At 40.8% G+C, this 18841-nt stretch overlaps 1 protein-coding gene across 3 annotated transcripts in view; it reads right to left on the reverse strand.

Moving 5' to 3' along the window:
- Nucleotides 1–18841, reverse strand: part of RAPGEF5 (Rap guanine nucleotide exchange factor 5) — a 161585-nt gene that overhangs the window by 14805 nt on the left and 127939 nt on the right. For 2 of the 3 annotated variants that reach the window (XM_086742515.1, XM_086742513.1), the window contains 10 exons: nt 18727–18824; nt 17912–17942; nt 16893–16971; nt 13746–13895; nt 10917–11014; nt 9017–9139; nt 7586–7764; nt 4150–4240; nt 1415–1465; nt 229–316 (listed from right to left, as the gene is read on the reverse strand). In XM_086742515.1, the coding sequence (XP_086598641.1) occupies nt 229–316; nt 1415–1465; nt 4150–4240; nt 7586–7764; nt 9017–9139; nt 10917–11014; nt 13746–13895; nt 16893–16971; nt 17912–17942; nt 18727–18824 (988 nt within the window). The remainder of the gene's footprint in view (nt 1–228; nt 317–1414; nt 1466–4149; nt 4241–7585; nt 7765–9016; nt 9140–10916; nt 11015–13745; nt 13896–16892; nt 16972–17911; nt 17943–18726; nt 18825–18841) is intronic. The other variant, XM_086742514.1, reaches the window with a different exon arrangement.

An 18841-nucleotide genomic window follows, 5' to 3' on the forward strand; every position in this document is an offset into this window, starting at 1 on the left:
TGCTCTCCTCGTGCCTGATGGAACAGTACTGAAGCTTGAAAACTGGTGTGAAAATTGCCATCTTACTCCTGTCTTAAAAGGCAGCTGTTTATTATCCAGACCAAGTGCTATCCTGTAGATACCACTACATCTGCCACATACTTACCATTAGGCCACCTGAAGGAAAAGTCACCTTACACCTACTTTAATTAACCACAACGAAGAACAGCAGCCAAGCTTTAATATTACCTTTCAGAAGTAAGGGCATGAAGGGGATTTTCGGAGATTTCATTTTCTTGAATGCATCTCTGTAAGCTTTGTGATTCAGAGAAGGGTCCTACAAAGCCATTTGGGTAATAGAGAGAAAAATCAATAGGCTATAAAAAGAGCAATTCTAAATCCATTACAGGCTTATGATCTGAACATGATTTAGATATAAAAGGTTTCTTGGGGAAATGAGGTAGATAAAGGTTTTCTAAGCTAGGTGACTTACTAAACTGAACAGGAAACGTAAACAGTGAAAGGAACAAAAGCAATTATGTTCCTCTAGATGAAGCAGTGCTAAAATGGAAGTAAGCTGCAGAACAGATTCACTTGGACTGCTCTGTAATTTCCCCACAAATTTCTCTCAGCAAAATCTCTTCTGCTCCCTGTCTAGCAGAAAAAGTATCTCAGAATGTATTGCTGATTAATTTCTTAACCCTATACACAACACCAAACAACAACAAAAAAATCCCAACAAAAACTGTTCTCAGATCAAGGAGCATACTGGAGATTTTCGAAGAAAATAAGAGAGTATGTTTCAGTGGTGTTGTGTAAGTAACTCAAAAAGTCATCTCAGTTTCCCATATAAACGAACATTTTTGTACACGAGCTCACAAACAATCTTGAAAACACATTAATTTACAAAGGACTCTAAGTACAGAAGCGTGACAGCCGTCAAAGGCTGGATCTCATGTTCCCCGCGCCAGGCAGTGATCTCATCACGCACCCGCTTCCATGACAGCCAGAGGAAACTTTTGTTTATTCAGCTTTGATAATGGTGACAAAGACCCTTAGCCTCAGATTTTGATTTTATTTTTAAACTTCAGCTGTCCTCCTTTTCTCCTGATCTGTAGAACATTGCTTCAGATAAAGGCTGATTAACCACGACAGCAAAAGAACAGCTTCCAAATTGATGCTGGGGAAGCAACACTACATTTGCCTTTCTCTGTCTCTCTGTCCTTTCCCCAGCTGTCAGGAACTTAACCTTTTTTGTTTTCGTGTTTCAAGACCACCTCTAAGCTCTGGGGGGCTGCGTTGCCTTCAGCAAATCACGGATCTGACATGACAAGTTCCAGCTCCAGACAAAGACAGGCAGCCTCCAAATAAATTTAGGAAGAAGGAAGGCAGGTAAAAACAAGCAATGCCATTCTGCTGTCAACACCGTACTTACCGTCAAACTTTCAAGTTCAGTGAAAAGTTTCTTGAACTTCCCAGGAATTTTCTGAAGTGGGGAAAAAAAGAGGAAAAAAAGTAAAGTTGATTTTAAAAAAAAAAACATAGTCAGAAAAATGCTGAGGCTTTTTTTTTTTCCATGAGATTGTCGTGTATGAAGTGCCTGCTCTAAATTCCAATAGGCAGTTAACCTCTGCTCCTCAGCTCCAGAGCCCTAATTACAGGCCATGGTCAATGTGATGCCAGGGAGGCACCAGACCCTGCAGCCTTGCCTTGGGAACCTGCATCCTTCTTTTACAGAAACTGCTTGTTCTCTTCTTGTTTTCTTCCCTAGCTTCCACATCTGCTGCATTTATCTTAATACTTGTATCGAGTTAGAAGCAGTAACACAGGTTGAGAATTCAGACACCGTGATCACATCCAGGTTAAATCATTTGAGGTAATCCATCCTTCCCTAAAACACAGGTTCTAGAAATTCACAGGCATCCCGATCAGCGCTGTTTGACACACTACCCCCAGGGCTGACCAGTGTTACTACTGGCACATGCTGGTGCCAGAGAAAGAGAACTTTCCTCAAAAAAACAATTACTCTATCTATAGTACCTCATCCTAATCCCATCGGGGGCTACACAAAACACCTTCCAAAGGAGCCCAGGCACAAAGTACCTTCTTGCCCCACATGATAACACCTGCTCTGCTCCACAGGCATCCGCTTCCTTTTATCTCTAAGATGCTTTAATGGATTCACCTCATTATTCTCAAAGCAATCATTCCTCAGTTTGAGTTTTGCTGCTGGTATTTCGGACTTGAAGAACAGTGTGTGGACCCTGAAGGCTGTCTATTTTTTCCAGTCATACTAGTTAGTCTAGTAAAAGATATGCCCTCTTAGTACAAATCCTGTCTTGCCTTTGTCCTTAGACCTTGACAGCCACAATGACACTACCAAGAAAAAGGAGATTTAGAACAATTAAGATTAAGTGGATGTGCTGTATGAGTAAAATGCTAAAACAACTGAATGTGGAATTGCAATTGCAAATTTTTAGTATCTTCAATCAGGGAAAGTTAGGCTCATTAAAACACTGCATACTGTAGAAAAAAAAGTAGAATATGCTTGGGAGCATACACCTTATTTAAGAATTCAAGTGCAAAGCCAATATAATTTAGTGTCTAAATGGTTGCTTAAATTTAGGTGGCTTCATTTAAATGTGTAAGTAATTATAATTAATTTATAAACATTGCTCTACTTTCTAGAAGTCACATTACTAATGCAAATAACCTTCTGCTTTTGAAATTTCCAGTGAAGTAAAGTTTTACAAATAAAAAAAAAATGCTTGTGACTTCATAAATATTTCACACACAGAAACGTGACACATTTACAAGAATACATATGCAGATCCACTCCTTGTTCCGACAAGCAATATATTCTGCTCTTCCTGAGAGAAGTCCCCTAGCAGTGCATGATCTCCAGAGGTCTCCTCACACAGGGGAGTTCTGCGCGTTTCTGTGCAGGAGAGGTCTACACCATCACCACCGGGTGCCTTTGGTACAATACTCAGTCCCTTCCACTCTGCTACCAAAGCCCAGAGAAATGGGGGGAAGGCAACTCCTACGAGCAGGCAAGGGCAAATGTTCCCTAATGGGCAATGCCTTTTATGAGTAACAGAGACAGAGAGTTTCTATGTTGTCATCTTCAGGTATGTATTTTTCTGTAAAATTTTTGCTTTATCTGCTATTTAAAGTCAGCTCCTCCTTGCCTATCTGAGTCCCTGCAAACTCCTCCTCGCAGAAGCAGTCACTGGCTTGTGACTCCATGCTGAAGCCGCTGACACGGGCAGTAATGTTTCCATATGCGTGATTTCAGCTAAGGGGGAAGACTTTGCTCTGGACAGTGTTAGACAGGTCTGTAAGTCTCTGATGGCCATTGGTTTCAGCTGTTGGAGCTCAAGAGTATTTCCAAGGCAGGAGATCACAGCCGTTGTCTGTCACTTTGTATTACACACTGACATTTTTTGAGTACTGCCCGCTTGTGGTGCTGGGGGCACGGGGAAGGCATGAAGCTTCACCCCAATACACTAAACTACTCTTTCCACAATTTTTGCTTCATCAGCAGATACAGTAAGCTTGCAGATACTACCACTCAATAATTTACTTGGATGGAAAAAAAATTCCACAATATAAACACAGATCCCCGTGGGACCCTCCACTAAACATCCCATGCTCTGTCTAGCAACCGGTAGCTTCTTTAGCAGTTAATCTCTGTTCTCCAATATGCACCTCATTCATGGCTCATTTTGTAACTTTGTTGTTCAAGATGAGCAGCTGCAAGAGAGCTGATCAAGGACAATTAAAGAGGGTTTATTGCTACTTTGTATTTTTTAAAATGAAATTATTTCATAATTAGGGATTGCCTGTTTGGAGTCACCCTTATAAGACCACCTGTTCTAACATCTACTTAAAACACGAAGATAATTTACCTGACTTTTTTTTTTTAAGAGGGTACAATCTCCTTTCTTTGTTGTTATTTAATAGCTCTGGAAGGACACATTTAGTTTTATTTGAATAGCCATGTATCTAACATTTTATGTCTCAAAGAAGGTTCTCTACCTACACTTGCTCCTTGTTTGATCTCAGCACTAAAACTGAATAATTAGAAAGAAAAGGTAATTCACCAGTATACAACCTTTGTGACAAATGGTTTTGATACGGTATTAAAGATACAAAGATGTGTCTTACCTCCCAGGTTTGAGACAGCCGGCTGACAGATGCAGTGTTGAGACCCATAACAATAGCAAAGAATGAATTCAGATTTCTTTGGGCTTTACAGCTGTGGAATAAAAATATGAACACTGTATTCTGATTTTTTTTGTACTCAGAATAAGAGATAAATGGAATGCACAGGTATCCTAGGTTACTGAGTTCCATTTCAACCCTCAGCACTAACATACAATCATCTTCCACATAATGAACTCATTAAATGTCCTCTCATGACCACCTGCAGCCTAGGTGATGGGGTCTCTAAGAAGTTTTTCAGCAAATGTTCCACTGTCTCATCAACCCTGTTGTTGGCAGGTTATTTTTTTTCCTTTGCTGTCAAAAGCAATTTTCCCTTTTCAATGTTCAAGTTACTCTCAGCTGTCCTTCACCATACAGAATAATTCCTCAAATTCTATTCTGTTGTATTATAAATATTTTCATCCCCTTTTTCATCTTTTCCATAAATTGTACATCATTGGTTCCTTCAATTTTTCTTTGTGGTCATGGCCTGCAGTCTACTTCTCCATATTGTTATTATCCTTCATTCAATTCTTTGTAATTTATTTTAACTTTTCTCTCATGCGTTTCCTTCTTACCAAGGAGATGTACTGGGACAATGTGGAGGGAAGGAGAAACGTAATTACTGTTTCGGCTCTAAGTTCTTACACCTTTCTCCCATGCAAGTATAAAACAAATATCAAATTATTTATTTGGAATAGCATCACACGCTGTCCTTGCCTTTAATTTGTCATCTATAATCACCCAAGGACCTTTGTCACAGTACCATTCTATTCTTTACAACCATGCATTTATTTCTTCAGCTCAGTATTAGCATTCCCTAGCTGAATTACTTTGCATCTATCTAAATTAAATCTTATCCTACTGTTGTTTGCACATGCCACCAGACTCCTTAGATCATTCTTTTTTTTTTTCTACTCTCCAATGCACTTGCAATCCCTCATCATTTTTGCTGTCTGAAAATCTGATTAATGTTCAGTTTACATATCCCTATAAATTAGTTGCAGTTAGTACTAGTTCCAATACAGGTCCCTATAGAATTTGCCTGATACCTCTATTCTTTGACATTTTACTATATACAATGAGACTCTCCTTATTTCTAGTCCATTAGGAAATTCAAAATCTTGAAAGACAGCGTCCTTTTCAAACAGAAAGATTTTCCCCTTTCTCTTGCAGATCCTTGAAGACCACTACAAACATACATGTGCATGTGTATGTGAGAGTGAGAATCCTCTTTTACAATAATTTTAAGTACGAATGAATCCACTGCCTTCACTGGGATTTATCATCAGGGAAAAGTACGTGCCAAGGCCTTAGACTGGAAACGTGCCAGCACTGGTTACACAAGTTTTATAAAGCTTGCACACATCGCTGTGTACTGTCTTGAGATGATGTATTTCTCACTTCACTTCAGCTCTCTTAAAGTTAATCCTAACTTTGTTGCTTAGACTCCTTCTTTCACTGAAGTCAGGCAGCTCCCAAAGGTAATTAATTCCAAAACAAGAAAGGTGCCCAGCACCACTGGGATAAATTGCCTACTGGATGGGCCCATTTCTCACAAAGAACTGCAGAGAGAAGGTACCTCTTCTACAGTCAGCCACTGCTTGGGAAGGAAGAAAGATAAATGGATTCATTTATGGAAAGATAAATGGATTCATTTATTCTAACCCTACATTGACTTGTGTCTGTAACTCCTCAGGATGTTAATTTCTAACAACTCACTAATTCATTTTCTCTGTCAAATCACTTGTTTTCTATTTTAGACTAGCTCATCAGCAGAAGCATAGGTACCCACATTCCAGAACTTCTGCCTCTCCTTCACATATTGATACACTGTGTAAAAGCCTTCCATCTTCTTCAGGTGTTCCTCAACCATGAAGACCACAAATGTTAAACACAAGATCTTAGTCCTGGTGCTTTGCCAACAAGCTGAAAGTCAGAGATACAGATTCCTGGCCGAATCTGGGAGCAAAGAACAGGCAGCAACCAGAGCTGCTCACGGCTTCCTACCTCTCTGCCTTAGTCATCGGCAAAATGCTTGACTTGTGCCTCACAATGAGAATTCTGTGCTTAGCACACCATCCCTTCACCCTAATTATTCCTCTTTCACCAACTCTTCCAGAATTGATGACGTATGATAATGTCTTCTTTTAGAAAGCTGCTTTTCCGAGTAAAAAAAGATCTTGAGCGAACTACACACTCACTTACTTGTATATCCAATATTTCACAATCTATACATGATGATGTTTGCCTCTGCAATGCACTGTCTACCATTACTGACAACTATATTTAGTCTCCACAACTTTGGCTTTTCACTTAACAGAGATGGAATTAATTCACACAGAGCAAGATCTTAGTCTGGTGACAAATATATCCCTACTTATGTGAGGCACACATGAAACTTTTCTTGGAATGCAAATGCTACTGCGGTGCAAGCAAGGCACACAAAACCAACTGTTTCTGACGTAACTGGACCAAACTTGGCCATTGATAAGGTAGAAAACGAGCGTATTACTGGATATCATACAACTTGCAAACTAGATCAAATCACATTTATGAGTTACACTAGATTAGATTAGAAGAATTCATTTCACCAAAGGCACTGCTCCAGCAGAGAACAGTCCTTTCTATGTGAGTGCCTTGCAAATTAAATCAACCCAGTCGATGAAGGAACAAATGACACATTTTCCATGAACATGCATATTCAAATATTGCAGAAGACCAACAAGTGGAGAGAGAGGTGAGGAGCATGGCTGCACATATTTAAATTGCTCCATTCCCTTGGTTACTAAAATAAGAGCAATTACTGAAAAAAGAACTCTCTGTGTATAGTACATATTTGTATTCTGTTCCTAGGCATAGAATAAATGCCAGCACTATTTAGTAATAGTGCAAGAACAGACCATCAAATCAAATTAATGAAGACCCCCCCCCCCAATAAATAAAGGATTACTCCGGAGAGGAGACAACATGGAGCAACAGCTTACTGCAGCCAGTTTTCCCTCTAGGGGTAGAACTTTCAAGACTATACCAGTTCTCTGGTGTCTTTGGTGAATAACTGTGCTGCTGTGCAAATAGTGTTGTCATACGGACCTCAGGTTATCTCTGCTAAGAAGGCAGGTATCCCTGCAGCATCAGAGATTTTGCAGTTGACACTGCAGATACAGTGGCTAAGCTGCTAGGGAAGATTTGAGCAGCATACGTTCCACCATGCCTGGTTTTGGCCAGTTGTTTTGCTGTTGTTATTTATGGACTCTTTTATCTAGGTATGGTTACTACATTGTTAAAATATGGGCAATAAATAAGTTTTCTTTCTTTGTTCTTGCATCTACTTCTCCTTTCCCACCAAACAATGCATGTGAATTCAAGGGGTTTTGTTGCAACTTTAGTAACTTACTGGGCAGCAATCTTGATGAACTTTTTGACTAGCTGTACACGTTTGCAGAGCTGGCTGCAGAGAAGTACCTCAGTGGCGACCCAGAGCTGGACCTCATTGCACCTTTGAAGCAGAAGACTGAGATTCTCGGTGTTTTCAGCACTGCCCTGTCTGCTGAATGTGAAGTATATCAGCTCTTGCTGGAAGACATTGACAACATTATTAGGGATATAAAAACAATTTGAATGTAAATTAATTATAAAATATTTAGAAGTATGTTTTTGAAACGAGACTTGGTTACAGATGGTTATTTTTTTATTATCCATGAGCCAATCACAAATGATTCAGGGTACAGGTCTGGCTTAGCAAACTTGAGAGGGAGGTGGACTGGAAGTCCTGCTAGATGTGCTTTTCTTGTGAGGTTTCCTGCAGTTCCACTTCTGGCTACAGCCAGATATAGCACATAAGCAATCTGCATCTTTCTGTATTTCACCACTTCTGTTCCAGTATGAAAAAGCAACTATATCAGACCATTGCAGAATCTGAAAAATTTCCATTCAAATTTATTCCTAAAAATAGCCCAGATTTAGATGTGTGAGTATTGATTTCTGTGGAGAAAAAAAAACTGAAACAAAACAAAACCCCCAAAACCCAAATTTGACCAACTCTAGCTTTAAAGTGTTCAACCTGAATAAAAAACCTGAAATTAAAGATCAAGGAAAGCATCAGATGAGAAGCAAGGGAATTTTCCATTCATTTTCAAAGAAAGACACTGTGCTTTTCAGTGAATGATATTTTCAAGTGACATTTTGTACTGTTAACTGTGTATTTTACTCAGCAGCTCACATCAGAACCTATCAAAATCACTGAAACAACCCAATGGGCACTGAAGTGGGCCATTATCTCATTTTATAAAGCCTGCCCAGTATTTTTTATCTCACTGAAGCCTAGCAAGAACAATAATGTGACCATTTAAATTGCTGAAATCATGAATTCTTAGAAGTGATAAGTGATCACTTAAGGTTAAAGTGATATTAAGGACACTTATTTGTAGAGTCCTATATGTACTGCAATATTATTCAGTGCAAAGTACAATTTGCATATATGACATATTCACACAGATAGTTTTTAGAGAATAATCATGCTCTTTTACTCTCTTGAGGCAAATCTCAATAAAACCCAGCAAGTATATAGGGAACATATGAGATGCCCCAGCACAGGGAAGTTACAAACCTTTGACAATTTTTTTTCAGTCATCAAGGATTGCAGCACATCTCTTGGATCCGATTCAATTCCACTACTACTGAGAGCTGCCAAATCATACTGTCATGACAGTGAACCGAGAACCAAGGAATACTGATGCTCCAAAAAGCTGATGCAACATGAGGAAATCACAATAGCACAATGCTGCATGACAGTAATACACCTGGAAGTGAACCTGGTGCTTCTTACCTCATGAATTGCATTGAAGAGGCTCCAGTCAAAGTTTGTTAGCTCTAAGGCAAGATCCCAGGTGTTGATTCCCAAAATTCTCACAGACCTTTGCTGCAGTTCCTCATTTTCAGCAAATGGGTTCTAAATCAATAGCCAAGAGCAAAAAAAAATCTGAGCAAATGCCAGAAGTTCTGCAATGAAACAGCTATTGGAACAAGGTACAAATCAGAGCTAAGTAAGTAATCTTCTCTAAGTGCACTCTGAGGGTTTTTCCCCCAGCTAATCAAAATCAAGGAGTTATAGCCTTTTTAATAAATAGCTTGAAAAAGGAAATGGGTCAATAGGATCAATGACTTCCTGTTGGATTAGGCCTCTTTTTCTATAAACCCTGAGTATAAAACATTGACCAAGCAGAGAGAATAATGAAAATAAAATCCCTGAAGCCATCAGAAAATAAAATCTGAATTAAGACATCAGGAAATTTTTGTATTATGAGATAAAGGAATCGTTCTGCAAACACAGTGGATTTAGAATAAATACACACAACTTGCCCTCCAGTTCACCTTTACATAAAGGTAAAACATAAATCCATCCATTTTATGATTAATTTACTCCAAATGTAATCACCAACAAACAGTAAAACACTATGGGTCCCGATTCAGAAAAGTTGCTTAGCATATTACTGTGGAGTGCACTGGTACTGCTGGCATTAAGGGTCATTTGACATTTCCATTATTAGCTCGGATTTTCAAAGGTCTGCATTTCTCTTGGGCTTTTTTTACCTCAACAGGCTGAAACTTGGCACATGAACCATCTGCCAAGATGAAAGATTATTCTTATCAGTTAAGCCATTACTTTGGTGCTATCTTTCTGACAGTTAAAGCAAGTTTTGCAATTTTTATTATGTCACTAAGGAAACTAGATTGGCTGTCACCTGTCTGCACTGGAAACCTTCCCTTGATATTTGCATTTTCAGAGGTGGCTAGAAAGCCAGAGGTAACAGGGATGACAGATTACAATGATAGCGGCATGTCAGCTCCTCGGGGCACACTGATCTAACAAAATGTAAACAGACATCTCTCAGCCCTAGGACGAACGCACAGATCCTAGTGGTACTGACAACACGTACAAGTCAACTGCTATGCTGTCCCTGCCTTTTCCTCCGCATAATTAGCAGAAAACTATTGAAAGAGTAATTCTTTGAGTGCCTGACTGTTTCTAACCCTCTGAGGTTTTCGGAAATCATGGTGATAGAGAGTTTGCAATCCCAGTTTCCAAGGACAGATGGAATAACAGAGACCTGCTGCCTTTCAACCTGCTCCTCTCCCCAGCACCAGCAAGAGGATGGAGAGACAGATAGACAGAAGGAAGGGAAGAGGCGATACCACCAGCGATATACACCAGTCACGGACTGACCATGTGGCTGCCAAAACACTGGCATCACACTGATGCCCAATAATTTTTGTAGAACTCACATAACATCTATTTCTACATGTAGTAACTTCATGGAGTTTGTCCATCACCTTGTATGATCTTATACCAGGCACTTTAAGAGTTACAGAGGTGCAAGGGGGAAGGAAAAAAAAAAAAGTCACACAGGCCCTGAATAATCCTCATTTTGTCCAGCCCTGTATAAGCACAAGTCAGCTTTTCCAGGCTGATGTAGATTGAAAGATTTAAGCTGTACAGGAGCTTTTGTCTATTTGAAATTGATGAACAAATTCCATTACTCTTCAGTCAAATAACTGCTGTTAATGCAAGATTATTATTTTTTTTTCCAGGTATAGAGCAGCTCGGTAAGCTTTACTAAGGAAGCAAAAAATAAATTCTGTATTGAAAAAGCCCTCAGAGGAATACTAAGTTCTTGATCTGGAGTCAGACAAATGAAAAAAGAGAAGTATATAATAGAGACACTTACCAAAGAATCAGTCAGATCTTTCCGGTAGACAAACATACGACTGGATGACTCAAAAGATTTTGAGATAGCCAAGTCATTTGGTTGCAGTTCATGCTTTTCTGTAAAAATAGAAAACAAAACACAGAAGTTTCACAAAAGGAGAAAAAGCTGTATATAAATATGAGAAAAACATTATAAACATATTTGTAAAGCCACAACAATTTAGAATTTAACTAAGCATCAAACCCAGTCCCTACGCATATGCCAAGTATGGGATCATCATCTCCGCACTATTCAGGCACAAAAAAGGTGAGATGTCTCTGATGCTGAACTAGAGCACAAAAACTTCCATCATCTGCTTTCAACTTGGACTTCACATAGGATAGAACAGAAATAAACCCCTAAATCATCTAACCTCCTATGCATTACAGAACATTTCATTTCAACCCAGTGTATGAGCTGTAAATATAGTTATTTTTGTTATAGCGAAGTTTCTCAGCCTTCCAGAGACTGAGCTGTTGCCTGTCACTGGCAGACAAGAGCAGGGGTGGAGATGTCATCAGCAGCCATAGCCATTCAACAGAAGAAGTCTAAAGGATCCAAACACCATGAAATTCAACCCATGGAGCAGACCTAAGAGTCCTTGATAGTACAGTATTTACAGAAATTCCTCTAGACCTAGACTAATTCATTTAGGAAACATCTGAGTAAAAGAGCAGAACACAATAAACTGGTAGCAAAGAGAAAGGACTTTTTTTTTTGTCCACTCCAGAGAACTGGTTCAGCTCCGGGCAATTTTGAAAGGCACCAGAGAAAGGTATGTGAAAAAATAAACCAAGGCCCAGAACACAGCTAAAAAACTGCTGGGAAAGCTGTCTCTTCCTGTGGGCTCCAGGTGACCTTCTGGAGACCTGACTACAGTCACTGTATTAGTGTGGACTTCAAAAGTGCTACAAGTATGTCTACATCTACCTCGGACTTTTCATGGCCCACGATGGAGGAGTAGGACCAGGGTGAGTCTGAGAGCCGAGCATCACTACAAACTACCTGTTTTCTTCCTTTATCCATGCTCACACTGACACCAGGTACATTGATGTTGAACTACCAGGATGTTTTTTCAAGGTAATTTTAACTAAAAAGAGCTTGTTCATTTAAGGAGTACAATAAAAACATGTCATCTAACGCTCATACTGCTGCCCTCCAAGTGGATGACAGATGACAGTTCTGAGTCACGAAAATAGGGGAAAAAAAAAAAAAGTAAAAAGAAAGCATGGCAGGCTGGCGTTTATCGCTTGCAGAACACAAGTGACAATGCATAAGACCAAGGATACTGAAATTGTGGCATCTGCAATTAATTCAGGCAATGTGACTAAATAACATTTCAGGGTTTACAATAGCCACGTACAAATGACAGTCCTATTGTACCTGCATTTTAATTATTGTTTCTTATTGAACAGCCAAGTGGCAACCACTTCTATTCTGTGGCTTTCTCAGGAACCAATGTGGTCTAGAGAGAATAGTGTGTTTCATTATTTATGAATTGTTGGTTTTCTTTAGCAAAGTAAGCAGTTAGCACCAGACTTACTTCTATCAGAGCAAAACTTGCCCTGCTCTCAAATAGGAGCACAAGACCTGAAAAATAGCAGTAGCACAGTGATTTTGCAGTGCTGCAAAATGCACAGGAGGCGAGTTTGGGCACATGCAAGGGTAAAAGGAGTGTGCCTGCAAAGAATGTAACCCAGCTGGCCAGGACACCTACGTGCAACGCTCGCATGTGGCTGCTCCATGCCCAGGCTCGTGACAGCTGGGGCAGGGCACCATCTCCCTGCTACCCACACTGGTAAGCAGTGTGGGTAGCAGGGAGATGCAGGATGTGGTCCTGCAAAAAAAAATTGAGCTTGGCATGGGGGAGAAAAATGTGACCTTCCACTTCTGAATCAAATAAATAAATGGAACAAGCCAGCATTTGTCTATATTTCATTTAACTAGACTGACGAAGTGAGAATGAGTGCCATGATCTTTAAGGGTGCATCCTTTGTCTCAGGGGACCGACACCAACCAACGTTATCTGATCATATGACCAAGATATTTTCAACTCTTAGCCCTTTTTGTAGTTCCAGCTAGGCATTTCTATGCATCTGGTTAAACTGCTTCCTTTATACTCTCTAAGAGCCAAAAGCCACCAAAAATGAGCAAAACACTCTGACCGAAGACCTTAAGACCTGACAGACACCAAAGAAAAATCTTGGGGGTTTGGCCATCCCTTGTATCAGCCTGTGATCAGTCTGGTCTCCCTTAAAAAAGACAATAAGCCATTCAGTTCAATGAAAAACACTAAAATAATAAGCAAAAAGTGTCAGTTGTAAGCAAGACTGCTTACAAAATATTGCTTAGATTGCTCTCAGTATCTCAACTGTGCAAATACCTGTCTCCCTCCTTTCTGCTGGAGAATATTCATGACCCACACCGTAAATAAAGAAACGGCCACACAAACAGCATTTGTTATCCCTTTTTATATTTTTAAAGCAAACTATGCCTCATCGCCTTCCAAATTAATTTAAATGCAAAAGTGGGAGATCTGTGTGTGGGGAAAGAATAAAATCTTGCAGTACTGCTGGAGACTGAGAGTCCTTTGCACTCCCTTCCCAGTAAGGAGATGCTGTATCCAATGGTACTCAAGAATAAGCTGTTGCCATGGAAACAACTCTGAGAAGCAGCTCCTTATTGTTCCTTTGGTCATCCAGCTGTGGGGCCACAGAGGAACAGCTGTATCCTTCCACCAGAAAATGCCAGCCCTCCCTTACGTGATGCACTAAAAGGTAAGCAATCAGATGACGGGAAGTTATTTACCGCCAGAGAACGTGACTGTCACCAGCGCCAACTCCTCCTCTGGGTACTGGATCTTTTCTGCTACAATCTTCAGTATCTCCTGAGCTGAAGAGGATACTTGAGCTTTCACACTGACATAGGAGTGCTCTGTGATATACACACGGCAGAAAACTGCACAAAGGAAGAAAGACACACTCAGCAGTAGGCAGAGACAGCTGAAGAGAGCAAGGGAGAATCTCACAGACCCGACCACAGCGATGCTTTGGCTGCCATGGCTGTAGGAAAGGCGCCTGCTGCAGCCTGACCTACACAGACATGAAACCAAGCATAAATGTCAACATTTTCCCTCTCCCCACCTCCTCTCCCTGGGAAAGGAGAGGGCCAAGTAAATGAGAACAGGGACCCCCATAGCTGCATTTCAGCAATACCTACTTAGGACTCCCTACCAGGAGGATTTGTCCCAAACAACCTCCTCTACTGCCTATCTTCTTTGCAAACTCAGCTGTGGCCATCTTTTCTCCCTTTTAAGTTCAAATAAATCACCGTCCTCTCAGTATATTTCATATCTGCTGCAGAAATTATTTTGGATCTCCACTTCCACCTGGAACAGGAGGCTTCGCAAGAACAGCACTCTATGCTCTTCAGCCACTCCTGCCAGTTTATCTGTCTGGACATCTAAACTACCTGCACTGCCAGGCTATTTCAGCACCAGCAGAGGCTGCCCAAACAGTGATGCAGTTACTTCTGACAACTCTTTCCCCGAAACACTTGCAGCACACGGAAAAGCGACTGGTTTGGAGAAATTCCGTGGCCTCATCACTTCCACTGAAGTCCCTGAGTTGGTTAGGCTCTGGGAGGGAAATTCCCAGCAGTAATGCTGTGGTCAGCTCAGGCAGTACTTTGTTTCTGCTACAAAAAGGGATGTCCACTCTGCTCCCTCTGCTTGCCAGAATCTAAGGTTTACATCTTTTGCCGAGTTTGCTGTGGCCAGTTGTTTGAAAAACAGTTGCCATCTTAAAAGAGAAGAAACAGACCTGCAGACTTGCATAAATATTTCAAAAATTACAACAGCTGCTAATAAGAATCACCACAACTCTTAGTTTCACACTCACTTCAGCGTTTAATTAAACTTTCAATTTCCTTCCATTCTAGCAGACAGGCTGCTACCATGTCAGTGTGAGACAAAACTTCTTTTCTCCAGAAATGCTCTATTTTAAAAATTATTTTTATTGACAGATGCATGTAGCAGTAGCTCTTTGCTTGTCCTACAAATCTTCATGGCTTCAGGGCACTTCCACTAACCGAGACCTTGCCAGAAGCAGTTAAGAACTTATCCTCAAGAATATCTTCTGTTTGTGTGTTTTAGTAAAGAAAAAATGAAGAGGAGAAGGAAGGACAAACTTAACATTTAACCTTGGGGAAGAAAAGTAATTTGATTTTATAATTTTTTCTTAACCTGTATCTGCTGACAATAAATCAGATGCTGATCGTATGGCAGAATCGCTCTTCAGAATGGATATAACTCACGAAAAGACAGAGACATCAAATTGCACTCTAAACTACTAGGTAGAAAAATAAATTTTAAAAAATCTGACAGAAATATTTGTCCTCTATATGCAGCATGCAACACAACTTGTCTACACTGAATTTGTCTGAAATCTCCCCCTCTCTGTCATTCAGGAGGGGAAGTTGATAGCATTTCCTTTGTTTAACACTGAACTAAACCAACCCACAAGTCCTCAAGCACAACCTTTCTTCCAAAGCCTGCTTCCCCATGCACCTTTCAAAAGTCCTGTCTGTGGCACCTATTGGCATGGACCATGTCATCTCTTTCTAGAGCCTCTGCTGCTCCTCTGTGAGATTCAGGAGGGAATGCTAGTAGGAGGAAGCATCCATAGGCTGCAAGTCACCCTGGTAATGCTTACAGTAGGAGATAAAATGCCTCTGGTCAAGTGGCATGGTGTGGAGGATGGATTTGTCGAAGCCACAAGTGCCAGCGGTCAGCAACACTCCACCACACTGACTTAGATGTCCACCCTCAGTGTCTGTCTCTCCTCTCCCCAACTCCATTTTTGTTATTTCATTCCCTCAATTCCATCATCTTCAGTGACTCATGCTCTCAAGGAGTGAGATAAAAGCAATTTAACACAGTCAGGGCTGGCCTTGCTAGGTCCTGCCCTTCTTGTCCCCACAGCCAGCTGTTCCTTCTTTGGAGTCAGCACACTGCCCTCCCCATTCACCCACGAGCTGTGTCTGACTTTTTCAGAAGTCAGTGCAGAGAAGTGGCATTTTTTAGAAGCAGCCTTGATAACATAAACCTCAAATAAACTTATATTTGAAGCACAGAAAGAGGCTATCTATCAGCAGCACATATTGTTCAGAAAGACTTGGCATTGAAGGAGCTCAGTTTTTATTCTGTCACAAATAAGCACTAAAAATATCCAGACTCCAAGTGAACTTCTGGAGATTTGTTCCCAGTGAGAACAGAAGAGAATAACTTCCAAGCGTGAGGCTTCCAGGTAAGAGGTCCTTCTGCCTGTTCTTTGCTTCTGTGCATGGTGTTATCCTCCTCTCTGTCTCCTTCCGGTGTTATCCTCCTCTCTGTCTCCTTCCTCGGACACGCATTATGGGAGGGCGACAGCCTCACCATGTTATTGCATTAGTAGTGAGGAAGGGAAAGTGCATTTTGAAACAGCTGATGTTAAAGGGAAGTGGCACCTTGCACTCCACACGGAGATGTTTTCAAGGAGAGAAGGAACTAAGGCAGGAGGTTCCCAGAGTTAGCAGACCCTGGCCCATTTCATGTGACAGGCTTATTCATTCACCTTTTGCAACCAAGATCTAGGTCAAGAGTCCGAGAGCGTGAAACAGAGCAGGAATAATGCCTGGTAAGGCTGCCAGCACTCCTGGGGGGCACACAGCTCTGCTAGAGGGCTACTGGAGGAACTCAATGGGGGCAAAAAGCCCCCAAGATGTCATGTCACTCTTGAACCTCTGCAGACTAGGGGGTGGGAAGGTAACCTTACAGTCAAATCTTTCTTCTTTTGTGGCCCAAAGGTCCTGTTCAGAAGCTCTATGTCAGTTTAAAAAAAATTACATTATGGGCAGCCCTTGAGAAACAATTTCACAGCTTTGGAGTTTTTCCTCCACTCTTTCAATCATACTTACTTTCTTCTGTTTCATTCATGGTTCCTCTGTGCTGCAGCCAGTTCTCCTTTAGACTGAACTGGTGGAAAAAGGTTTTATTCTGTTAGAGAGTGTAGGAGGGAAAAAAAAAAAAAGAGATAACAGTGACTCTCTGCATCTTTGCCCCTTACAAAGCAATAATTCACACAACACAGCATTCAGCCCATACATCTGGCCAAAAAGATTTCTGCATAGGAAATCCACCCACCCTTTCTTGGATTAGTGAACTGAGAGTCGCCTTACTAAACAATGGCCAAGGTGCAGATTTTGGAGGAAGTGGGACGTGCCTAGGCTGAGCAGCCTGCATGATTCAAGGTTCTCTGTAGCTCTTGTTCAGAGCCCAAATCTTATACCCTTATTCTTATAAACATTTCCTATGTACCAATTGGCCTGTTTACCAATTCCACTACAATTTCATGTTCTGCCTCCCACATTCCTGCAGTAACATTCTAAGCTTATTACACACTTCAGCTTTAGCCCAGTAAATTTGATGAACACAGCAATTCACCTCTGTGCAGTCTGTACACCATCTTTCTCTGGCTGCATCTTCTCCCTCCAGTTAAATAGACAGATTCATGTTCCTCTCTTTCTTTCTCTGTCCCTGTCACAACAAATCCCCCCTTTGCTCTGTACATTCGTAGTCAATGCCTGTGCTCAGCCTGGTTTGCCCAGGCTGTTACATTTCTGCAGCCCGGTGGGGACACACTCCCAGGCCTCTCCTGAATTCTGACATCTCAGAGCATCTTGTTAAGATGCTAATATTGTCACAGCCACTGCAGGTTAGCTCACACAGCTGATATCCAGGCTGCACCAGCAGGAAAAAAAAAAAAAATTCCTTAAGTAACATTGCAGGTCTAACATTACTGATGCATCCTGTCATGTTTTTGGCCACCAGTCACTTTCAATTGAGAAGCCAAGAAAGGAGAGTAAAGTGGGCAGAGGGGGAAAGAAAGCGAGATGGTAAGTTAGCTGGCAACCAGCAATAATCAGGTTTGCATTACCTTTCGGTGAGGTGAATACTCATCTACAGTGCTGAAACAAAAAGGAAAATCCAGATTATTCTTTCCAGCCAAAGATTAGGAAAACGAAGTTTTAGCTATCACAAAGTTTACAACATCAGGAAGTTTTTAACGTTAAATGGTCACTGCAGAATGACTGCAGAGCTCCTTCAGGGTGCCTGGCTCAGTCAGAAAACTTTTCTGTGACTTGCACAATAGATGTAGTGAAAAGAAATGCTGCCAGCCCTGCGAGCTGCCAGAGAACATGGACACAGCTCAGGCCCGCGGGGCAAGCAGTCAGGGTCACCCTCAGGGACACAGCTCTATCCACTGTCCCAACAGCCAAACCATGAAAACAAACTCAATTAGTTGGAAAAAAAACATGCCAACGGAATATCTTTTACAAATACTATAATTATTAGTAAAATAACAACCTTGAGATGACTCTTGCAAAAGAGACTTGCTTCTCAGTACTGCAGATTGCAGAGAGAGAATGAGAATGAATGTACCACCAGAAGTCAGAGACTGCAGCTTCTCAGTGAAATTTTGCTAGCTTTTCCACAAAGTATCACTCTACTTGCAAGTCATCCCAACCAAAATTGATGGGAGTGGCTGCTGAACTACACACACCACCCAACAAACATCAGAGAAGATGGAATAATCTAACTTTAGTTTAAATAAGAGATTATTTGTAAAAATGAATACAGTACTTATATCACTCATCACTTTATCTTCACTGAATTACAGCAAGATGACAACAAAAATAAATTACACTCTAAATCAAAGGAGACTTGATCACAAATATAATCAATACTTACTGACGACGATGCATCCCAAGTATCTTCTGAAATTCTTTCAGTTCCTTCTCAAGAATGGGATATTCATACACATCATCTAACACATTCCTGTATATCGTCTACAAAATAAAACAGT

Source organism: Chlamydotis macqueenii, chromosome 2, assembly GCF_036417535.1.
Source record: "Chlamydotis macqueenii isolate bChlMac1 chromosome 2, bChlMac1.mat, whole genome shotgun sequence".
Classification (NCBI taxonomy): domain Eukaryota; kingdom Metazoa; phylum Chordata; class Aves; order Otidiformes; family Otididae; genus Chlamydotis; species Chlamydotis macqueenii.